General features: G+C 44.3%; 1 protein-coding gene across 1 annotated transcript; it reads right to left on the minus strand.

Moving 5' to 3' along the window:
* Positions 1–1,791: 1,791 nt before the first annotated feature.
* Positions 1,792–15,335, minus strand: CCDC160 (coiled-coil domain containing 160). The gene is made up of 4 exons (XM_062183771.1): positions 15,207–15,335; positions 13,845–13,899; positions 6,482–7,489; positions 1,792–2,157 (listed from the first exon to the last, which is right to left on the minus strand). Exon 3 carries the CDS (start codon positions 7,463–7,465, stop codon positions 6,506–6,508), a length of 960 nt encoding a protein of 319 aa, XP_062039755.1. The 5' UTR covers positions 7,466–7,489; positions 13,845–13,899; positions 15,207–15,335; the 3' UTR covers positions 1,792–2,157; positions 6,482–6,505.
* Between the last annotated feature and the right edge of the window lie 3,262 nt (positions 15,336–18,597).

Below are 18,597 nucleotides of genomic sequence, written 5' to 3' on the forward strand. Positions count from 1 at the left end.
ATATGCTGGGGTACTGGTTATGTAAGGAGACTCTCTCAGGTATGCCTCCTGTAATTATCTGAAATATACACGACGACACCTGTTGCAGAAGGCACAGGTGTGCGATCAGATGCAAAAGAAATGCCTCAACCATTTTACTGCAATGTAATTTTACAATATGTTAGCTCAAAAACTAAAAAAAAGGTGGGGAGATGAAAGATGGTGGGAAGGAGAGACATGGAAGGAGGGAGGGAGGGAAGTTAGCAAGGGAATATCATTATGCTCTTAGAATTGTATCTACAAATCACATTGAATCTGTTAAAAACTATTTTAAAATTAAAAAGAAGAAATGCCTCAAGATACTATAAAACACATGCTCAGAGAAGCAGATAGGAGCCCAGTTCCCTGGGAAATGACAACCTAGGTCCACTGAAACAAAAAGCCTTCAAAACTCTGGGTGTGTTTCGGTCCCCCTTGTAGTGCTGTGTGTTAAGCCTCCACCTATAACACTAGCTTCTCAAACTGGAGTACTTAGTTCGAGTCCCAGCTGCTCTGCTTCTGATCCATCTTCCTGCTAATGCATCTGGGAAAGCAGAAAATGCTCCAGGTACTTGTGCCCCAGCCACCCATATGGGAGTCCTGGATGGGGTTCCTGGCTTTCAGCCTGGCCCAGACCCAGTTGTTGTGGCCATTTGGGGTATGAGCCATGAATGGAAGATAAACTCTCTCCCTCCCTATCACTCTGCCTTTCAAATAAATAAATAAAATATTTTTACAAAATTTATTTTTATTTAAAAAGCAGAGTTACAAAGAGAAAGAGAGAGAGAGAGAGAGAAAGTCTTCCATCTGCTGTTTTACTCCCCAAATGGCTGCAATGGCTGGATCTGGGCTGATTAGAAGCCAGGAGCCAGGAGCTTCTTCTGGGTCTCCCACATGGGTGCAGAGGCCCAAGCACTTGGGCCACCTTCCTCTACTGCTTTCCCAGGCACATTAGCAGGGAGCTGGATCAGAAGTGGAGCAGCCATATGGGATGCCAGTGGTGGGTTTACCCGCTATACTACAGTGCCAGCCCCATAAATAAAATATTTTTAGGAAAGGCTAGGTGTGGTCAAAGACGGGGGAGGTAGAGAGAGAGAGAGAGAGAGAGAGAGAGAGATCCTAGGCATAATAGTTGTGGCCCTAAAATGGAGACATCACCTTCGTACTCAGCCCACCTACAAGATCTGGATAACTGCAGCTTTAGTGTTTTATGAGCACGAAGAACAAGACAATGACTATTCTTATCTGAGCAGCTTTAGTAGTGGGTCCGCGGCTGCACAACTCCGTGGCCCAAAGGGAAACGGAAAATACTATAATAGCTTCTCTTGTCTCCATTCCTTTTCTCCTAGATGAATTATTTCCTGTTGGAGAACTGGGGCAGGGCTTTCTTCCCCACTCTGGTCCTCTGGCTGCCAGCGCCAGCGGCCAGCTTCACACAGACCTGCTCGGAGCAGCGCCCAGTAGGCTCTGGCGCAAGCAGTTCCCTTTACAGATAGTTTCCTGAGGCCAGAAAGCCCGTGAGGAGAGGCTCACTGTTTTGTCTTCAGGTTCCCTGTACTAATAAAATCAAAAGATGATCTTGGCAATTTGCTCCGCCTTCCCAAACATACCCACACATCGTGGATACACTGATCATGAATGTGTTCATCATATTCTCTCCAGAAAACACGATTTGAGGGAAAATACATTGTCAAGAGCTTGCTAAGAGTAAAAGCTGGGAAAAGACAAGTAATAATGATAACACCAAAGGTGACATTTATTGATTAACTGTGACATCATCGTATCCTCCCAACACCACTATTAACCCTGCCTTATAAGATGAAGAAACTGAGCAACAGAGAATTTTGCAACTCGTCTAACTAAGGTCACACAGCTCATAAGCGGATACGCCAACCTTGCACGCTTTTTCTCCATGTTGTAGTGCTTCTTTGGAGAGAGGAACGACTGTGGTGTTTCCCTTTCACACAGACTGCTCACAAGGGACTTTGCTGGATATTGCGCCCCAAATCTCTTCTGTCTTTTTGTTTCCAAAACAAAAATGATGGCAGCCAAAGGTACAGAAGCAGCAGCACCACTGTTTTCCGCAGTTTGTCACCAGGGACCTGATCTTTGCCTTATGGGAATTTCATTCTCTTCTATCTGCATAAGAGAAAAAGTAGTTTTCAGAGCAGACCCTCCAATGGGACTTTAAAAAAAATCAGTAATGTAACATCTCATAACTTGAATTCATTGCTATTAAGAGCCCTCTTTGAAGTTAAACAGACCTTCCACATTCGCATTCCAGAAAAGCCCCTACCGCCTGCCCCCATGCTCTGCCTAGAAAAATCCTCATCCTTCAATGCCTAGCTCAAATGTCACCTCTTTTATGTAGTCGCTCCCAGCCCCACAGGCAGAATTCATCGATCCTCCTCTGCGCCCCCACAGCATTTTATATTAGCATTGCTAGTATAGTTCCTACCACCTTGTTTCAGTTAGTTGCATAAGTATGGTCTTTGAGGTCAGAGACCTGTCTTCTTCCTAAATCCTTTTATCCCCATCTCCCAGCCTAGTACATACAATATTTCAACAAATTTAAAACTTTGATTCTAAGATACACTGTTAGTTCATCTACTAACGAAAAAAATCCAGTCACAATTACACTATGAAATACCACCAACTTGAAAGTGCATCCAAAATTCCGAATGCCAAACTATTTTTATAAAAGAATGCCTTTTAGAAATAGTGAATGATGGTAGTAAGTGCTCAGCAAATGTTTACAGAACTGGATTGTGAGCGTGAGGTGGAGCAGACACTCCCAAAGCGCTATGACGGGCTATGCTGCTTTATCAATAAAGAATTTATTCCTATCCATTGATGCTCCCATCTACTAATGAAAGGGGAGAGTAACTGCCCAGTTTTCTCCCAGTCTTGCTTTTATTTTAATTTAGTTTTTATTTATTTCAAAGGCAGAGAGAGAGAGAGAGAGAAAGAATCTTCAAACCACTGGTTCACTCTCTATATGGCTACAAGGCAGGGGCTGGGCCAGGCAGAAGCCCAGAGCTTCTTCCAGGTTTCTCAGGTGGGTACAGGGCCCCAAGCACTTGGGCCATCTTCTGCTGCTTTCCCAGGTGTATTAGCGGGGAGCTGGATCAGAAGTGGAGCAGGGGGTCTTGAACTGGCATCCATATGGGATGCTGGCATCACAGGCAGTCTTAACTTACTATACCACAACATGAGCCCTGCTTTGCTTTTATTTTGATGTGATCCAAACTGTTAGTTCTGTGACCTCAGCTTTCCCTTTCTCCTTGGCCCTCTGGGGTTGATGATTATATACTGTATCTCAGTTAGCATCTGAACCTAGGCTTTCCCTACAGCCTTATCCATAGGGCAGGCCTCGCTAGGTCTCAACATCCCAGGCTATCTCATCAAGAATCTACATTCCAGTTCCACTCTACAAATGCACACTCACCATCACCAGCACTACTCGGGAGCTCAGCTAAACTTCCTTCACCATACTCCTTCCCCAAACACAGTATACGCTCATGCAAGATAAACAAGTTCATCACTGAACACTTTAAATTAATAACAAATTCTCTTAAAGTTCCTCTTTAAAAATAGAATTTCAGGGCCAGCAGTTTAAGCTGCCACTTGCAACATGTGCATCCCATATCGGAGTGCAGATTCAAGTTCCAGATGGGGCTCCTGGCTCCTGACTTCACCTGACCCAGCCCTGTCCGTTGTGGCATTTGGGGAGTGAACCAGCAGATAGAAGACCTCTCTCTTTCTCTTTCTCTCTCTCTCTCTCTCTCTCCCTCTCTGAGCCCTGTCACCATCACTCTGCCTTTCAAATACATTAATTAATCTTAAAAAACAGAATTATGCTGAGAGGAATGAATCTAGGGGTTTTAATTAGTACAATATGAATTTTATTAATACTTACACAACTCTGCCTATGAACATTTAGAAAATGAGTTTTTAAATACAAGGGGTAATTTTTAGAAGGGGATGACGAGGAAAAATCAAGTAGGGCAAAGAGATGCTAGTCTGCTTTTGTGCCTAGACTCTTGGTGGGAAGCCAGTTACCACCAAAAAACCAAAAGCCAGGGCCAGTGTTGTGGCAATTCTGGCAACTCCTATCGGAGGGCTGGTTCAAGTCCTGGATGCTCCACTTCCAATCCACCTCCTGGTCAATGTGCCTGGGAAAGCAGTAGATGATGGCCCAAGTGCTTGGCACCCTGCCACCTGTGTGGGAGACCAAGATAGAGTTTCTGGCTCCTGGCTTTAGCCTGGCTCAGGCCTGGGTCATTTGGGGAGTGAACAAGCAGATAGAAGAGTTCTCTCTCGCTTGCTCTCTCTTCTTCTCGCCTTCTCTCTCTCTCCCTTTCCCTCTGTCACCCAGCCTTTTAAATAAATAAATAAATAAATCTTTTTAAAAAATCAGCCTGAAAGGCCGGTGCCACAGCTCACTAGGCTAATCCTCCACCTGCAGCGCCAGCACTCCGGGTTCTAGTCCCGGTTGGGGTGCCGGATTCTGTCCCAGTTATTCCTCTTCCAGGCCAGCTCTCTGCTGTGGCCTGTGAGGGCAGTGGAGGATGGCCCAGGTCCTTGGGCCCTGCACCCGCATGGGAGACCAGGAGGAAGCACCTGGCTCCTAGCTTCGGATCGGTGCAGCGCGCCAGCCATAGTGGCCATTTGGGGGGTGAACCAACAGAAGGAAGACCTTTCTCTCTGTCTCTCTCTCTCTCACTGCCTAACTCTGCCTGTCAAAAAAAAAAAAATCAGCCTGAAAGCCATCCAATCCCTTAAGGCCAGTGCCTGGGTTAAGTCTATCAGGATTTAGTCTGTCTCCATTTCGTGCCTTCCCCAATCTTAATGAGCAAAGAGGAAACAAGAGACGGGAGGAGAAAAAACAAGCCTCCTTTACCGATTTATTATTGGCAGAGTACTTGTAGATGTTCACACTAAGAAAAGGGGCCTGCTTATATGCATAAAAAGTTCATGGAAATCAATTAAGATGGAAGCTTATTTTGGTGCCAAAAAATCTGAAATCCATGCATAGTTTTTTTCAAAATTTGCATTTCCCATTAAATCTTTGAGAACATCATATGCAAGGATTTCAAAAAGTTTTGCACAAAAATAAACTTTTCATTTACTTTCCGTAAAATTTTTGAAGTACTCTCATATTTTCTTTGAACTGCAGGGGCCTGCAAAGTTGGTCCCCTAAAGTATTAGAACTGAATGCAACCGATGCCATAGGAGTTTTACTTCCACACGCATCTAATGTAATTTACACTAGCAAATAAAATCACGAAGGGGAAATCACAGGTAATTAGAACCAAATGGAATCTTAATGATAGATCTGCTCCTTCATTTTACAGGACGACTTTTAGGCTGAGAAGATTAATTAACTAGATAATGTCAGAATCTAGAACACAAGAGTCCCAGACAGTTCTGACTTCCTAACAGGGAAGACATTTAAACTCTTACAATCATATTCCATCCTCACAGTCAGCTATTACATTTGGCTTATTGGGCTTTAAAATATCACACAAATAGAGCTCCAATTACAAGGAATCTTAATGATTGATGAAAACAAATGCAGAAAATAAACTGGCTCGTCACTTCCACTAAAGGGTCGAGATAGTATATTTTTATTCTTAGGGGGCCAGATTACCGTATAAATCAAGCCAGCTCAGTAAAAGCTTATCTACATAACACCCAACACCTTTCACCACAGTCCTGGCCAACTGGTGATGAAAACTGAGCAGGAAGTTTAGATACTTTCCTCTGGTGGAATTTTGGAAGAACTGTGTAAACAACGCCCCATGCTGGTCAACATGAGAAAATGCAAAAGCCAAGGCTGACAAAAGCAAGGCTCTAGCAAAGGTCACAGCAATGTCAGCAAGTCGTCTTTTAGTCTCTGGGAACTGTGGCCAGGTCAGAGGAGAAGGCATGAGGGAAAACAGCAAGGGGGGAGGAAAAAGACTGCATTTTTCCCTGAGATGTTTACATGTGCCTAATTAAGGTTAGAATCCAAAGAAAGCAGATATATTTTTGGTATCCCATTGAGTTTGAACAGACAGCTACAAGACTCATAGACTTATGCTCTGCTTATACACCTAAATAATATTTTTATTGTTAACATCAATGAACACAGGTGGAAGAATACTTATGTGCGAAGGGCATATTGCTCACAAGATGACAAAATGGTTGTCATTTAATTTGGTGAATCACTCAACTATGTGTTTCTCAATGAAATATATACATAATATATATATATATATAAAAGATTTCTGAAGCTTAATTTTCATTTGGATTCTCACAATAACTTCATTAGAAAGAGAAAGCAAAAGCTTTGAGGATAGCATCTATATGTTTTCTAGATATTCTGATTCCCCAAAAATGAAAATTATATCCTATTACACACATTTTTAGTGGTACACAAAGAAAGTACAATAAACATTGATTTGGCTCAAGGACTTGCCTAATGAAAGATGTTTTTTTAGCTTTAAAAAAAATCCCCAGGAAAGCCATCAAAGGTACTTGTTGACGTTACCACTGAAGCCAAGTGTTTTCTAAGCAACTCCAGGGCTCGGCTGTTTCTCGCTTGCAGGGTCTTCTCAGCTCTTAATTCATACTTGATGGCATCTAGCTCTCCACGAATCTTTTCCATTTCTAATTCATAATACAACTTCATTTCTTCTTTTAGAAGTATATTCCCAACTTCGGTTTGGTGCTTTAACTTTCTAACAGCTTCTTTTAAATCTCTGTTCTCTAGGTTCAACTTGTGGATGATTTCTTTGGCTTGCTGGAGCTCGTCAGTTAAGTTTTTCACATTTGTTGATTTTTTAGATAGATCATTTCTTAAGGCTTGAAGTTCCCAGTCGTTCTTCAAAGTATCCATCCTTGCTTCTTGAAAATTTAGAGGTTTTGTGTCTTTTTTGGAGTTCAAAAGTTCTTTTTCAGCATTTTCAAATTCCTCTTCTATTTTTTTGCATTTCATGTTCAGTTCTTCCAGTTCTTCATTCAAAAGATTCAGGCGGACTTTGGGAGACATGCCTTTGGTAAATTTCTTCCTTGCCTCTTGCTGTAGTCGAGTTAATTCCCTTCTACGCCAGGTACGGGGATCTGGGCCATTACAGCTTTCTTCAGTTGCAATATCCAAATTAGATAATTCATAGGAGGTAGAATTTGTGTCAGTTTCATTCTTTGATATGATTATCTTTCTCTCTATCACACTGCATTCTTGTTCCTTTTCACTTAGTTGAGAAAGACATTCTTTCCTCTTAATTTTATTTCTTTCCTGAAACCTTCTGCTGGGCAAATTGCAAATTCTTTCCGTTCTCTTGGTCTTATCTACAGAGGCTTGTTCAACAGAATCGGGGTGAGAAATTTCTTCTAGAATATAATGTGCACCAAAGAAAGGAGTAAATACACTCTCCCTGCAGTGTTTTCTTCTAGCATCCATTTCTTTAGGCACTTCTTCCAATCCCTAAAAAAGCAAAATTTAAAATCAATGCAAATTAGCGTAGTAGAAAGAACTTAGAAACTGGCTCCTGGGTGATGGAGCCTAAATTTAATGGCTGGCTCTCCTAAAGGAGTTCTACAGACACTTCCAGCTTTAGAATTCTTCAACTTCTTTAATCCTATGACTATAACTGGTAAACTGACACATTTAATTTTTAGTGTAGACGACAGAATTCTGTAAGAAAGCAACTGCACACGCGAAAACACAATGGTTTCAAAGAAAAAGTGTTTTGAAATGAATAGGTTAATATTAATACCTGTACTTTTAATATGTCTGATTTTTTTCTAGCTCTTTTGGATTGGACTACTGTTTATTCATTCTCTAAACTGACTAAAACATCAGGGCTTAATGCAACGTGAGCTGCTTTTGGTAAAACAAACCATGCAGACTTCCTTAAGACTAATTCTGCCAAATGCCCTTCTGTCTTGACCTATAAATTCCTGCTATTCCAGTCTTGGGCTCCACTTTTAGGCAAGACTGCCAAGTGCACAGAATTCTATTCATTTTGACAGCAATTTCATGATGAGAACCTAATGTCAACAATAGAAAATTTCATGCCGCCAAATGTATTGTTCTGAAGATTCTGACCCAAGTGTAGTTGAAAACTTAGCATACTAAATCACAACCAGTTTTCCATATTAATAAAACTTAGAGAATTTTTTTCCAAAAGTTTTTCCTATTCAAAGGGAATCCTTAACATACAGCTTTCCTAAAGCACTGACATCTCTGATCAATAACTGCTTCTGACTGAATAGGGCATAAAAGACTTAAGCAACATGTGGAAGGCTTCCTGGCATCTGAAGCTACCAAACCTGAACTGCAGCTACCCCTAGAGGGTGGGAAGAAGGTGCTCACAGGATTCATTTCATACGGTGATTCACTTGTAATAGATTTGTACCACCACTGAGAAAAATCAAAGTATGTCTGCATCTATTTTATCAGTGCACGCAAATATAATTTTCTCCTGGTAATGAAAAATGGCAAATGTTGTATATATCTTTAATTAATATGTTCTTTTATTATTTGTAGCAATGTTGGAGAATACAGAAAAGCAGGCACACATACATACACACACACACACACAAAAGAATTTCCTTCATAATCCCATGCCCTGAAATAACTACCTTTTTGGTGTATTATCTCATCCTTTTTTAAGCCACAGAAGCTTAAATAACATAGGCCGCGCTACAGGCCATGAAATGATGGAACAAACCTGATCCCTACAGATACTGAACATGCCTGCTGCCTACTCCTCAAAAAAGACAAAGGAGACCGACATTGTGGTGTAGTGGGTAAAGCCGCCACCTGTGATGTTGGCATCCAATATGGGTGCCAGTTTCAGTCCCAGCTGCTCTACTTCCAATCCAGCTCCCTGTTAATGACCTGTGAAAAAGCAGTGCATGATGGCCCAAGTGCTTGGACCCCTGCCACCCTTGTGGGAGACCCGGAAGAAGCTCCAGGCTCCTGGTTTCTGCCTGGCCCAGTTCCGGCCATTGCAGCCACTTGGGGAGTGAACCAGGGAATGGAAGACCTCAGTGTCTCTGTGTCACCTTCTCTTTCTCTCTCTCTGTAACTTTGACTTTCAACTAACTAACTAAATAAATAAATGTTTTTTTTAAAAAACAAAACAGGTAAGGTACGCACTATCCTTAAGGGTAAATCCCTACTGGCAACTACTTTGCTTTGAGGAAAGAGAATAGTGTAGATATTCTTAAAAAAAGAACACTTTGGAGATGAAGTTCGGTGAAGGTGTAAAAATCACTGGTTCAGAAGGCAGAAAGCAAGGTCTATTAAAGTTTAGTCAATAAGACCGTATTGATTAACTCAGACTTGAAATTCACAGTACGTATTTGCCACGGGAGCATCATCTCCTTTCTCTTGCAACAGTGCTTCCTGATTTTTCTTATTCTAGTAGTCACCCAGAAGCCTCTGTGACCTCACTGTTCTTAAAAAGAAAGTTCATCAGAATCCTGGCTTCTCTCTTGCTATAAATCTGAGTGCAAATGAGTAGACATTATTGTAGTAATCATAAAGGAAAAGAAACAGAGACAGCATTAAAGAGGGCAGTGACAATTGCCAGTCAAATCTTCCCCCAGATAATTCTGTAGAAGATAAAAATGTTTCTCATTAGGTAGCAATGGCAGAGCGAGTACTAGTCCTCTTCCCTAATTCTGAATGAAAGGCATTGGTGGGATTGCTAAGGAACAGGGTAAGCACAGGGGCACTGCAAGGGGAGGCCACTTGGAGACAGCAATAGGGACATCCCTGAGATAGAGATCTGAGTAGAGATAAAGGCTAAAACAGAGACCGCTGTTGATTAATCATTTTGCTCCTTGAAAAAGGGACCTCTTCATCCAACCCTCCCACAAATCTTTGACCGACCACACACACATACCCCACACACTTTTTTTTTTAATCTTTCACTACATTTCTTCCCTGAGTCTCTGTGTAATTTCCTGGGAGTCGGGAAGAAAATGCTTTCCAACGAACCCTGTAAGCCAATGCTTTTCATAGAGCTGGCAAGAGTCCACGTATCTTCTAACTGAAGCTCAGAGAGAAGTGAAGTGACCTGAGCAAGGCTACCAGCCTGTAGTTGTGCAACTGGGACCCTGTCTCCCAGGTCAGTGTTTGCTTTAACAATCTTCCTTATTCATCTGCTAAGTTCCATTTCACAAATTGGAAAAAAAAAAAACCACACTATTTTCAGAGCTTAGGTAGCTTTTAAAGGGCCACAAAAGGAGAGAGGAAGAAATGAAGGGGGTGGTAGGGCAAGGAGAATTGCATGTCGCATATCAAAGGACACAAAGAGAAAGGTTTGAAAAGCCGTTTGGAATTTCCCTCCCATGGCTTACACAGGACAGGGTCAAGGGGTCTCTGAGCTGCTCCTTTTTTTTCTCTCTCTCTTTCATTGACAAGATATCTTTTAAGTGCTTGTTCCCAAATCCAGTCACAGAGTGTGGCAAAGCCCAGCCTGGGGGGGCGGGGGCAGCTGCCAGTGTCATTTTCCCATTGCAATGGCACCGTTTGTTTTTATGCAACACAAGTATGGCATTAGTATTCTCTGGCAAGGATGAGGACCATGCTTTGAAACGACACTCCTCTACTCTGGCCTAGCAGCCATTTTGTTCTCAGTAAACCTGGCTGGGTAATTTGTTGCAGCAGAAGGCAAGCCAAACCAGAAGTCATTATTGAGAGTGTAAGCAGGCTTTTGTAGCGGGTGTGTTGCAAACATTACCGTAAATGCCTACCAAAACACTACACCGGATACTGAAAGACTGAAAGGGAAGGGAAGGAGGCCCAAGAGAAATGAAAAATGGAAAGAAAAAAGCCAGGACACAGACAGGAAAATAGTATGAGGTCACATGAGTGGTCCTCTAAGACAGAGAGCCCCCAGAAGTCCTTGCGACTGCACTGTTAGGGCATAAGTGTCTATAATTTGACTACTATATCTATTTATTTGTGTCTGACATGAATTAATAATGGATTCCTGATGCTTCTAGTTAGTGTTTCACTGAAAACATCACCATTCATCCGCTATTATCTGCTATGGCCTTTTTTTTTTCTTTTGCAGTATCAAAGTAGTAGGACATTTTTGTAGAGTAAGGGATCTTTTGTGTCATGGAAGTGGTTTTTAGTAACATAAAGAATTTGGGAACCACTATAAGACAAGTAGAAAATGAATTTATAAGGTAACACCATCTAATATAATACAAATGTTGAAAGCTAAGTGGAGATTGATTATTTATTATAGATCTAAGTATACTGTTCCATTAAAATCTTAGGTAAATGCATGTCAACTCTCAGGTAGCTCCAGAAGTATATGGTTTATTGTGAAAGAGAAAGCCACAAAACCACCTCACATTCCCTTTCTAGCTAGGGCCCTGGGGAGCATAAACTACTAAGTGGATATGAAATTTAATTGTTTTCTAAAATATTCACATTTTAAAGCACACAGGGAACACTGATTAGATAAATCAGATTTTTTTTGTTGTTGTCTTATCCCATTTGCATTAGAATTGGGTTTCAAAGTTTCAGGACCATGTCTTTGCATAAATCCAGATCTGCATGCACAATGTAATTATTCCTTCAGGAAAGGGGTCGGCAAGGACTGAGAAACAGTTCTGCAAGAACTCCAGAGGCTTTTTCCCATCTCAAGAGCCCTTCCTCTTGAACTTTATAACCTGGGAATGATGGCTGCAAAGGCCGTCTCCAACTGTGGGGAGCAACCTTCCTCCACTGTCCTCAGCCACTCAGCCCCCCTCAACCAGAGGTGTGGCTTGTAGTCATGCCCAGGGGCAGTAAGGTGCAGACAAAGGCCCTGCCCTAGCCCATCCGTGGTGTCAGTCCTCCAGATCTTCAGAAAAACTGCTGGGCCAAAGTAGGAAAATAGTCTGCCCCACAGGAAGTCACTAGCCTTGCTTCATTGCTGAACTGTCCAATTTCTTTGCACTTAAAAGCAATGGTTCTCCATCTTTTTTTTCTCTGCGCCCACCTTTTCCAGGTACAAAACTGGCATCATTACCCTGTCTCCTTACTAGAAGATGCTGACTTGCCCCCTCCACACACCCCAGCCCCATGAGGGAGCTTCCTCATTCTCCACCGTTTCACTGGTTTGCAGAAGGCCATTGAACACCAAAATGACGACCTACATTAACTGTCTGATGTCAACGTGGATCAATATATCTTAATGTGCAAAATCATACGGGAGAAAAAGGAGAAAAAATCCTCAAGAAAGGAAATAAATATGAACTATGGTAGAAAAAAAAGAATAAAAACTACAGGAAGACATACCTTCTAGGAGCCTCCAATCCTTCACGTGTAAAAAAGAGATAACAAACCTGTTACACAGGTAGCAAGAGAAATGACTGAAAGTGGAAATGTAAATAATCTTTAAAGAGTACTGTAAACAAGGACTTGGGTTCCTTTTCAAGTTTTCCTTAATCCTCTCTTCCAACATACACCAGCCAATTAAACAACCAACACAGGTGTGTGCTTCAAAGTTACCTACCTGAAGATCTCAGACCTCAGTAAAAGTCAGTTCGAAGAAAAATGTAGGTTCTACTTTAGTAACTGATTTAGGGGAACCTAAACTCCAATCTTAATCTAACCCGTTTCCCCAAGGAAGAATCAGCCCTAACTCTCGTAAATCACTTGTTGACGTCCCCAGATTTCTGAAGCTCAGTGGACTCTATCTAAACAGAAAACTGGTCATGGAGAATGGGACTGGGAATGGGAGAGGGAGGAGGAGGTGGGGTGGGAGTGGCGATGGCAGGGTGGGTATGGTGGGAAGAATCACTATATTCCTAAAGTTGTACTCATTAAATAAAAAGGTTTCTTTGGGGAAAAAAGATAAACAGAAAACTGGTCATGTCCTCTACAACCTAAGATATTTGCATGCTTCTTGCCAACTGCTTCACCAAAGACTTTGCAAATATCTCAGTGTCTTCAGAGCCACCAAGAATTTCTTTAGAATACTATCATTGGAAAGTGGTTTGCAGATTAGTGGAGGGGAGTTACACTCCCCTTTTGCCTGGGCTTCCACAGCATTTTGTACACACCTTTATTGGATCAATATGCCAACAGCACTTGGTCTCTTACTTTTCGCATCCCTGCCACCTAACACCTAACAGTCCTTGACAAATATTTGTTGAGTGGATGACCCTAAATCTTCCTGAAAACTCTAATGCTCTGGTTCTAGCTGAGGGTTTTTCTAAGTGTAATGTCTCTCTCTCTCTATATATATATATATATATTTTTTTGACAGGCAGAGTGGACAGTGAGAGAGAGAGAGACAGAGAGAAAGGTCTTCCTTTTTGCCGTTGGTTCACCCTCCAATGGCCACTGAGGCCAGCGCATCGCGCTGATCCGAAGCCAGGAGCCAGGTGCTTCTCCTGGTCTCCCATGGGGTGCAGGGCCCAAGCACTTGGGCCATCCTCCACTGCCCTCCCGGTCCACAGCAGAGAGCTGGCCTGGAAGAGGGACAACCGGGACAGAATCCGGTGCCCCAACCGGGACTAGAACCCGGTGTGCCAGCGCCGCAAGGCAGAGGATTAGCCTAGTGAGCCGCGACACCGGCTCTATATATTTTCTAAATATAATGTCTCCTCTGTTTTGAGTGATGTTTTAGGGAAAAGACTTTTATTTTCCCCTTGAACTTTAGTTCGGCTTAGCTATGGTCTTCAAAACACTTTGCTTTCATATTTTTATGAGGCCTTTAGGAAAGCATACTGACAACGCAGATTGATGATTTAGTTCCAGGTTTGAAGATGTACACTGGGTGAGGCTACGACAGGGTAGCAGCCAACACAACTGTACTTACAGTTCCTGAGGTCCAAGGTCTTCCACTGAATGTTCTTGCACTCCTCCAGCTTGAACTAGAAAAAAAAAATTCCACCGCCCTCAGCATAATCAGGAAATAACAATGAGCCACAATGCCCAGATCCATGTTTCTATCTGAGCGCTAGATGAAAGTCCCAAGCGAGAGGGGCAGGCTTCTGGCCCAGTGGTTAAGCCACCAGATGGAATATCAGCAGTCCAAGCTTCCTGCTTAATGCGCACCCTGGGAGGCAATAGGTTGATGGCTCAGGAGCTTGGGTCCCTGCCCACCCACATGGCAGACCCAGATTGAGTTCTGGGTTCCTGGTTTTCCAGGCATTTGGGGGAGTGCCTCAGTGGATGAGCGTTCTCTGTTTTGTGCTCGCTCTCTCTTTCTCTCAAATAACTATCTTTTAAAACTTACAAGTGATATTTTTAGAACATTATTTGGCCTATTTGGAGTGTGACGCTAAAACACTTGGAGGTCGTTCTCATTTTAAGTTGTCAACCCATTTTCCCAACTTTTATGCCATTAGATGTTTCCCTAAGCAATGCAAAGAGGACTGAAAAATGTTCACTTCAAAGGTGAGATGCCTCCTCACCTTTCCTACCTATTCAACAAATGAGCCGCCCCTGGCGGGTCATTAATGGGCTTGCTAAGAGCCGCATCAGCAAAGGGCTGGAGCCCAGGCCTTGCCTCCCTCCTTCAGAGCCCTGAAAAGGGAAGTGATCCCAATTTCTTCCTTATCCTTTCCGGCTCTGAACACGTGAAACAGGTGTTCGCTTCCAGGACAAACTGTCTTCTCTATTGTTTGGCACATACTGAGTAGAGGAGCTACGGACCACGGAAAACTGGGCCTTGTGAATGGTTGATCGCCCCCCAAGTCTTTGTTATTAGTGTCAAATGATTGCTTTACAGAGATAAGATACGGAGTCCCCTCAATTCTGAAGGCTGGGGCTTTATTAGTATGGGAGTCACATTCCTGCTATAAAGCTGCACCTTGGTATGCATAGTTCGGGGGTTTTCTCTGTGAATGGTTAACTGAAACTCTTGCCATTGCTGCTTCCAGCCAACACATGGTGGCCCGGGTCCGAGTGCTGCTCGGGCCCCCAGCGCAGGTGACACTTTCCACCTCCCCAGTCCCGTCCCTGTCGCTGGCCGGTGCCCGGAGAGGCCTGGCCCCGCTCCTCCCTCCACACCCCAACCCGGTTCTCTCCCCTCCCTGAGACCCCCCAGCTCCGGGCCTGGGGCTCTAAAGACAGGAGGAGGCTCTAAAGCCGGTGGGGTCTTCCCCGGCTCCCGCCCCGCGGCACCTCGGGCCGGGGAAGCAGAGGGGCGGGTTCGCGTTCCCTTCCGCAGACCTACCTGGAAGCGTGGGTGTGGTCTGGAGAGCCGTGTCCCCACTTCCCCGAAGCCGGCCACCACCGACGGGAGGCAGCCTCTCCTTCCGTGCCGGCTCCCGCGACCCGGCCGGTCCGGCCGGAGCCACAGCCACTGCAGTGCAGCGCCAGCGCGGGCCGCGCCGTTGCCTAGCAACCTGGCCGGTCTGATTTAAAGGGACCGGGGCTCTGGGGACGGGCGCTGCGGGGCCGGCAGCTTGCCTGTCCGGTAAAGCCCAGCTAGAGGACTGAGCATGCCCGGTGGGGCGGGCACCGCGGCGGCTTCAGCCTGGCATGAAATAAGAACTCAGAAGAACAGAGCTGAGTCAGGGTGGAAAGAGGTGAGAAACTGCAAGGCAGCCCCGCCCTCCGCGGGATTGTTACGGAGGGGCTGGGTGACTCACAAAGCCATGTGGACACTGGGATTGGGGGGAAGGGAGGGTACAGAGGGAGCGGTATAGGGTTAATCTCTGGGCTTGCTGTCGGTATCTTAGCGCTCTGGAGGGTTTGGTCCAGGGTTCCTCACAATATGGGAGTTGTACCCCACCCCACAGCACCACGTACACCCTTAAAGATCTACGCAGGGGCCTAGCCAGAATTTCCGACCTGCACCAAAGCTCTAAGGACCTTGGGTCAGGACAGCATTGTCCCCTCCTATGGAACAAGGGACTTCTATCTCAGCCCATGGTTTCCTCATGTATCATTCAGAATTTGTCTGAACCACTCTTGCCCCCATCCGAATTTGAAACCTATTAGGGGTGACTAGTTGTGCACTATTTTGTCAGTTCCCAAAGTATTCTATTCTTGTTTCAAAAGTTGTTCACAACTCCCAGGATTTGGTTGTGTGATAAACCCTGTGGCTTTCATTATGATTATAGATTTCAATCATGGTCTTTTGTTGGATAAAGACATTATCTTATCAGACTTTGATTAGCCTGGCTGCCAATAGGATTCTTCATTCACGCGCAGTGGCCCAGGCCAAGGCTCTGGGACCTGAAGCAATGCTCCTGAGGTGTCTGAAATAGTTTCACAAGTGCTGCTGAGGAGAGCTAGTATTTTCTAGGAAACATGAAGGTGAAAGCAAATACCGGCCCTGGGATCTCAAGCGGAAGGACGTTTAAGCACATTTTAAAAGTAACAGTTGAATTTATCAGGGCTCCCAAAGGAGTGACTTAGGAACAATGCCAGAATACATTTCAAAAGGTCTAGGGAGCCGGATCTGACAAGTGTTTGGGAGCTGGCAAGGGTGCATTCAGGTGCCCTGAGACCTACTTCTGTCTCCTTTCTTCCTTCTTAGAGAACCAAAGTCAACACGGTGGGAGGGAGGGCGAGGCCTAATGTCAGTGTGTATTTTATTATGGACCCCATCCAAATGAGCCTGCAGGATTCTGACCAAACTTCTTCCCAGGATGTTAAGTCTCCAGACTTGCAATAATCATTTGTTACAATTCTTTGAATATAATAAAGGAATCTTCTTAATTGCTCTGGGCTTCAGTTTCCCCAATTAAATGGGAATAATAATTGTATCTAACTTATAAGGATTGACTTGGGCCATCTTCTACTGCTTTCCCAGGCCATAGCAGAGAACTGGATTGGAAGTGGAGCAGCCAGGACTTGAAGGAGCACCCATATGGGATGCACTGCAGGTGACAGCTTTACTCACTACCCCACAGCGCCGGCCCCTGGAGGTGCTTCATTCTAATCTGTGCCCTTACCTGGTGTTCTACCCTCCTGTCCACATGGCTGTCCTACCTCTGTGTGTCTGTGTGCTCCAATCCCCCTCCTCTTATAAAGACACCAGCTGTTGGATTCAGGCCTATCCTAGTGAAAAATGACCTCACCTAAACTTGATGACATCTGTAAAGTCCCTATTTGTAAATAAGGTCACATCCATAGGTACTGAGGGGTTAGGACTTGAATGTATCTCTTTGCAGGACACAATTCAACCCACAACACCTGCCTGCCACCTGTTCTCAGCACAGTATCCACACAAATCATTGCAAAAATATTAAGTCAGCTTATGGTACCACTCTGCTCAAAAGCCTACGGAGGCTTTCAATTTGACTTCCAGTAAAAGCCAAAGTTCTTCTAATAGGCTTAAAGGCTCTACCTGATTTTTCACAAGAACTCCCTAGCCCCACCCCCACCCCCATGACACCTTTCTCACCTTTTGTCTGAACCCTTTTTCCTTGCTGGCACCACTCTGGCACCACAGGCTTCCTTGTTGTTTTCAGAATATGCAAACGCCCTCCCACTGCTAGGGAATTTGCTCAGTCAGTTCCCTTTGCCTCGAGTGCTCTCCTCTGAGAGACTCACATCTTTTACTTTTTTTTTTAACCTCCCTCAAGTTTTTTGTTGAAAGTTTGGTTTCTCAGTGAGGCCTATGCTGATCCTTGCATTTAGTACTACCAATCTTCAACTCTCCCGAACTCCCACCGCTCCTTAGCCTGCTACTAGCTTTTCTATGCCACTTGTTTTCTAACACACTCTGTTATGTTATCTTCTATTCTCCCGGCAACCTCTGCTCCACAGGCTGCACTACAACATCGTTGGCACTTGGTAGGCACTGAACAGATTTTTGGTGAATGAATGAATGAATGAAGCTCCTACGAGGTGAGAGCACTGTTTCTTCTAAGCTTCACAACAATCTCATAATGTAGGTGATGGAACAAGGACATAAGCCTCAGCCATTCTCACTCACTGCCCAAAAGATAGATAAACATTGGAATGTATTCCTTGCCCTTGAATTTCAACTGGGTCTCACACCCTATGGCCTTTACACCCTCTGCCCTCCGAATCATTCCCATATGAAAGACCAGTTCCAGGAATTCACCTCTGCCTGCTGCCCCCTACCCCCACCCCCATCCCTCGCCAGGCCCCTGGCAGTTGGGGCCTTCTGCCATGTGTTCCATTAATTTGCACGCCGGCTGTTGGTCACTCACCTCTACGAATTTATGTTCTCTGAATCAATTCAGTCCGGCTGTATATTCGTACCCTCCTCCTGTGTTCTATCCACTGGTTCACTCACCAATTGGGCGCAACAGCCAGAGCTGTGCTGATCTGAAGCCAGGAGCCAGGAGCTTCTTCTGGGTCTCCCATGTGGGTGCAGGGGCCCAAGGACTTGAGCCATCTTCTGGTTTCCCAGGCCATAGCAGAGAGCTGGATCAGAAGTGGAGCAGCTGGGACTCGATCCAGAGCCATATGAGATGCTGGCACTGCAGGTGGCGACTTTACCCGCTACGCCACAGCACCAGCCCCCTACACTTAATATTTTTATATTTTGTTTTCAGTTTGTGTAATTCAAAAAAGTTTTTATTTAATAATCGAGGAGGGCATGTATGGTGCAGTGGGTAAGTTGCTGCTTGGGACACGTACAT

This window comes from Lepus europaeus, chromosome X (genome assembly GCF_033115175.1).
Source record: "Lepus europaeus isolate LE1 chromosome X, mLepTim1.pri, whole genome shotgun sequence".
Lineage (NCBI taxonomy): Eukaryota > Metazoa > Chordata > Mammalia > Lagomorpha > Leporidae > Lepus > Lepus europaeus.

Coding starts and splice junctions, on each gene's coding strand:
- CCDC160 (XM_062183771.1), bottom strand. CDS start 7,465: ATGGATGCTAGAAGAAAACACTGCAGGGAGAGTGTATTTACTCCTTTC.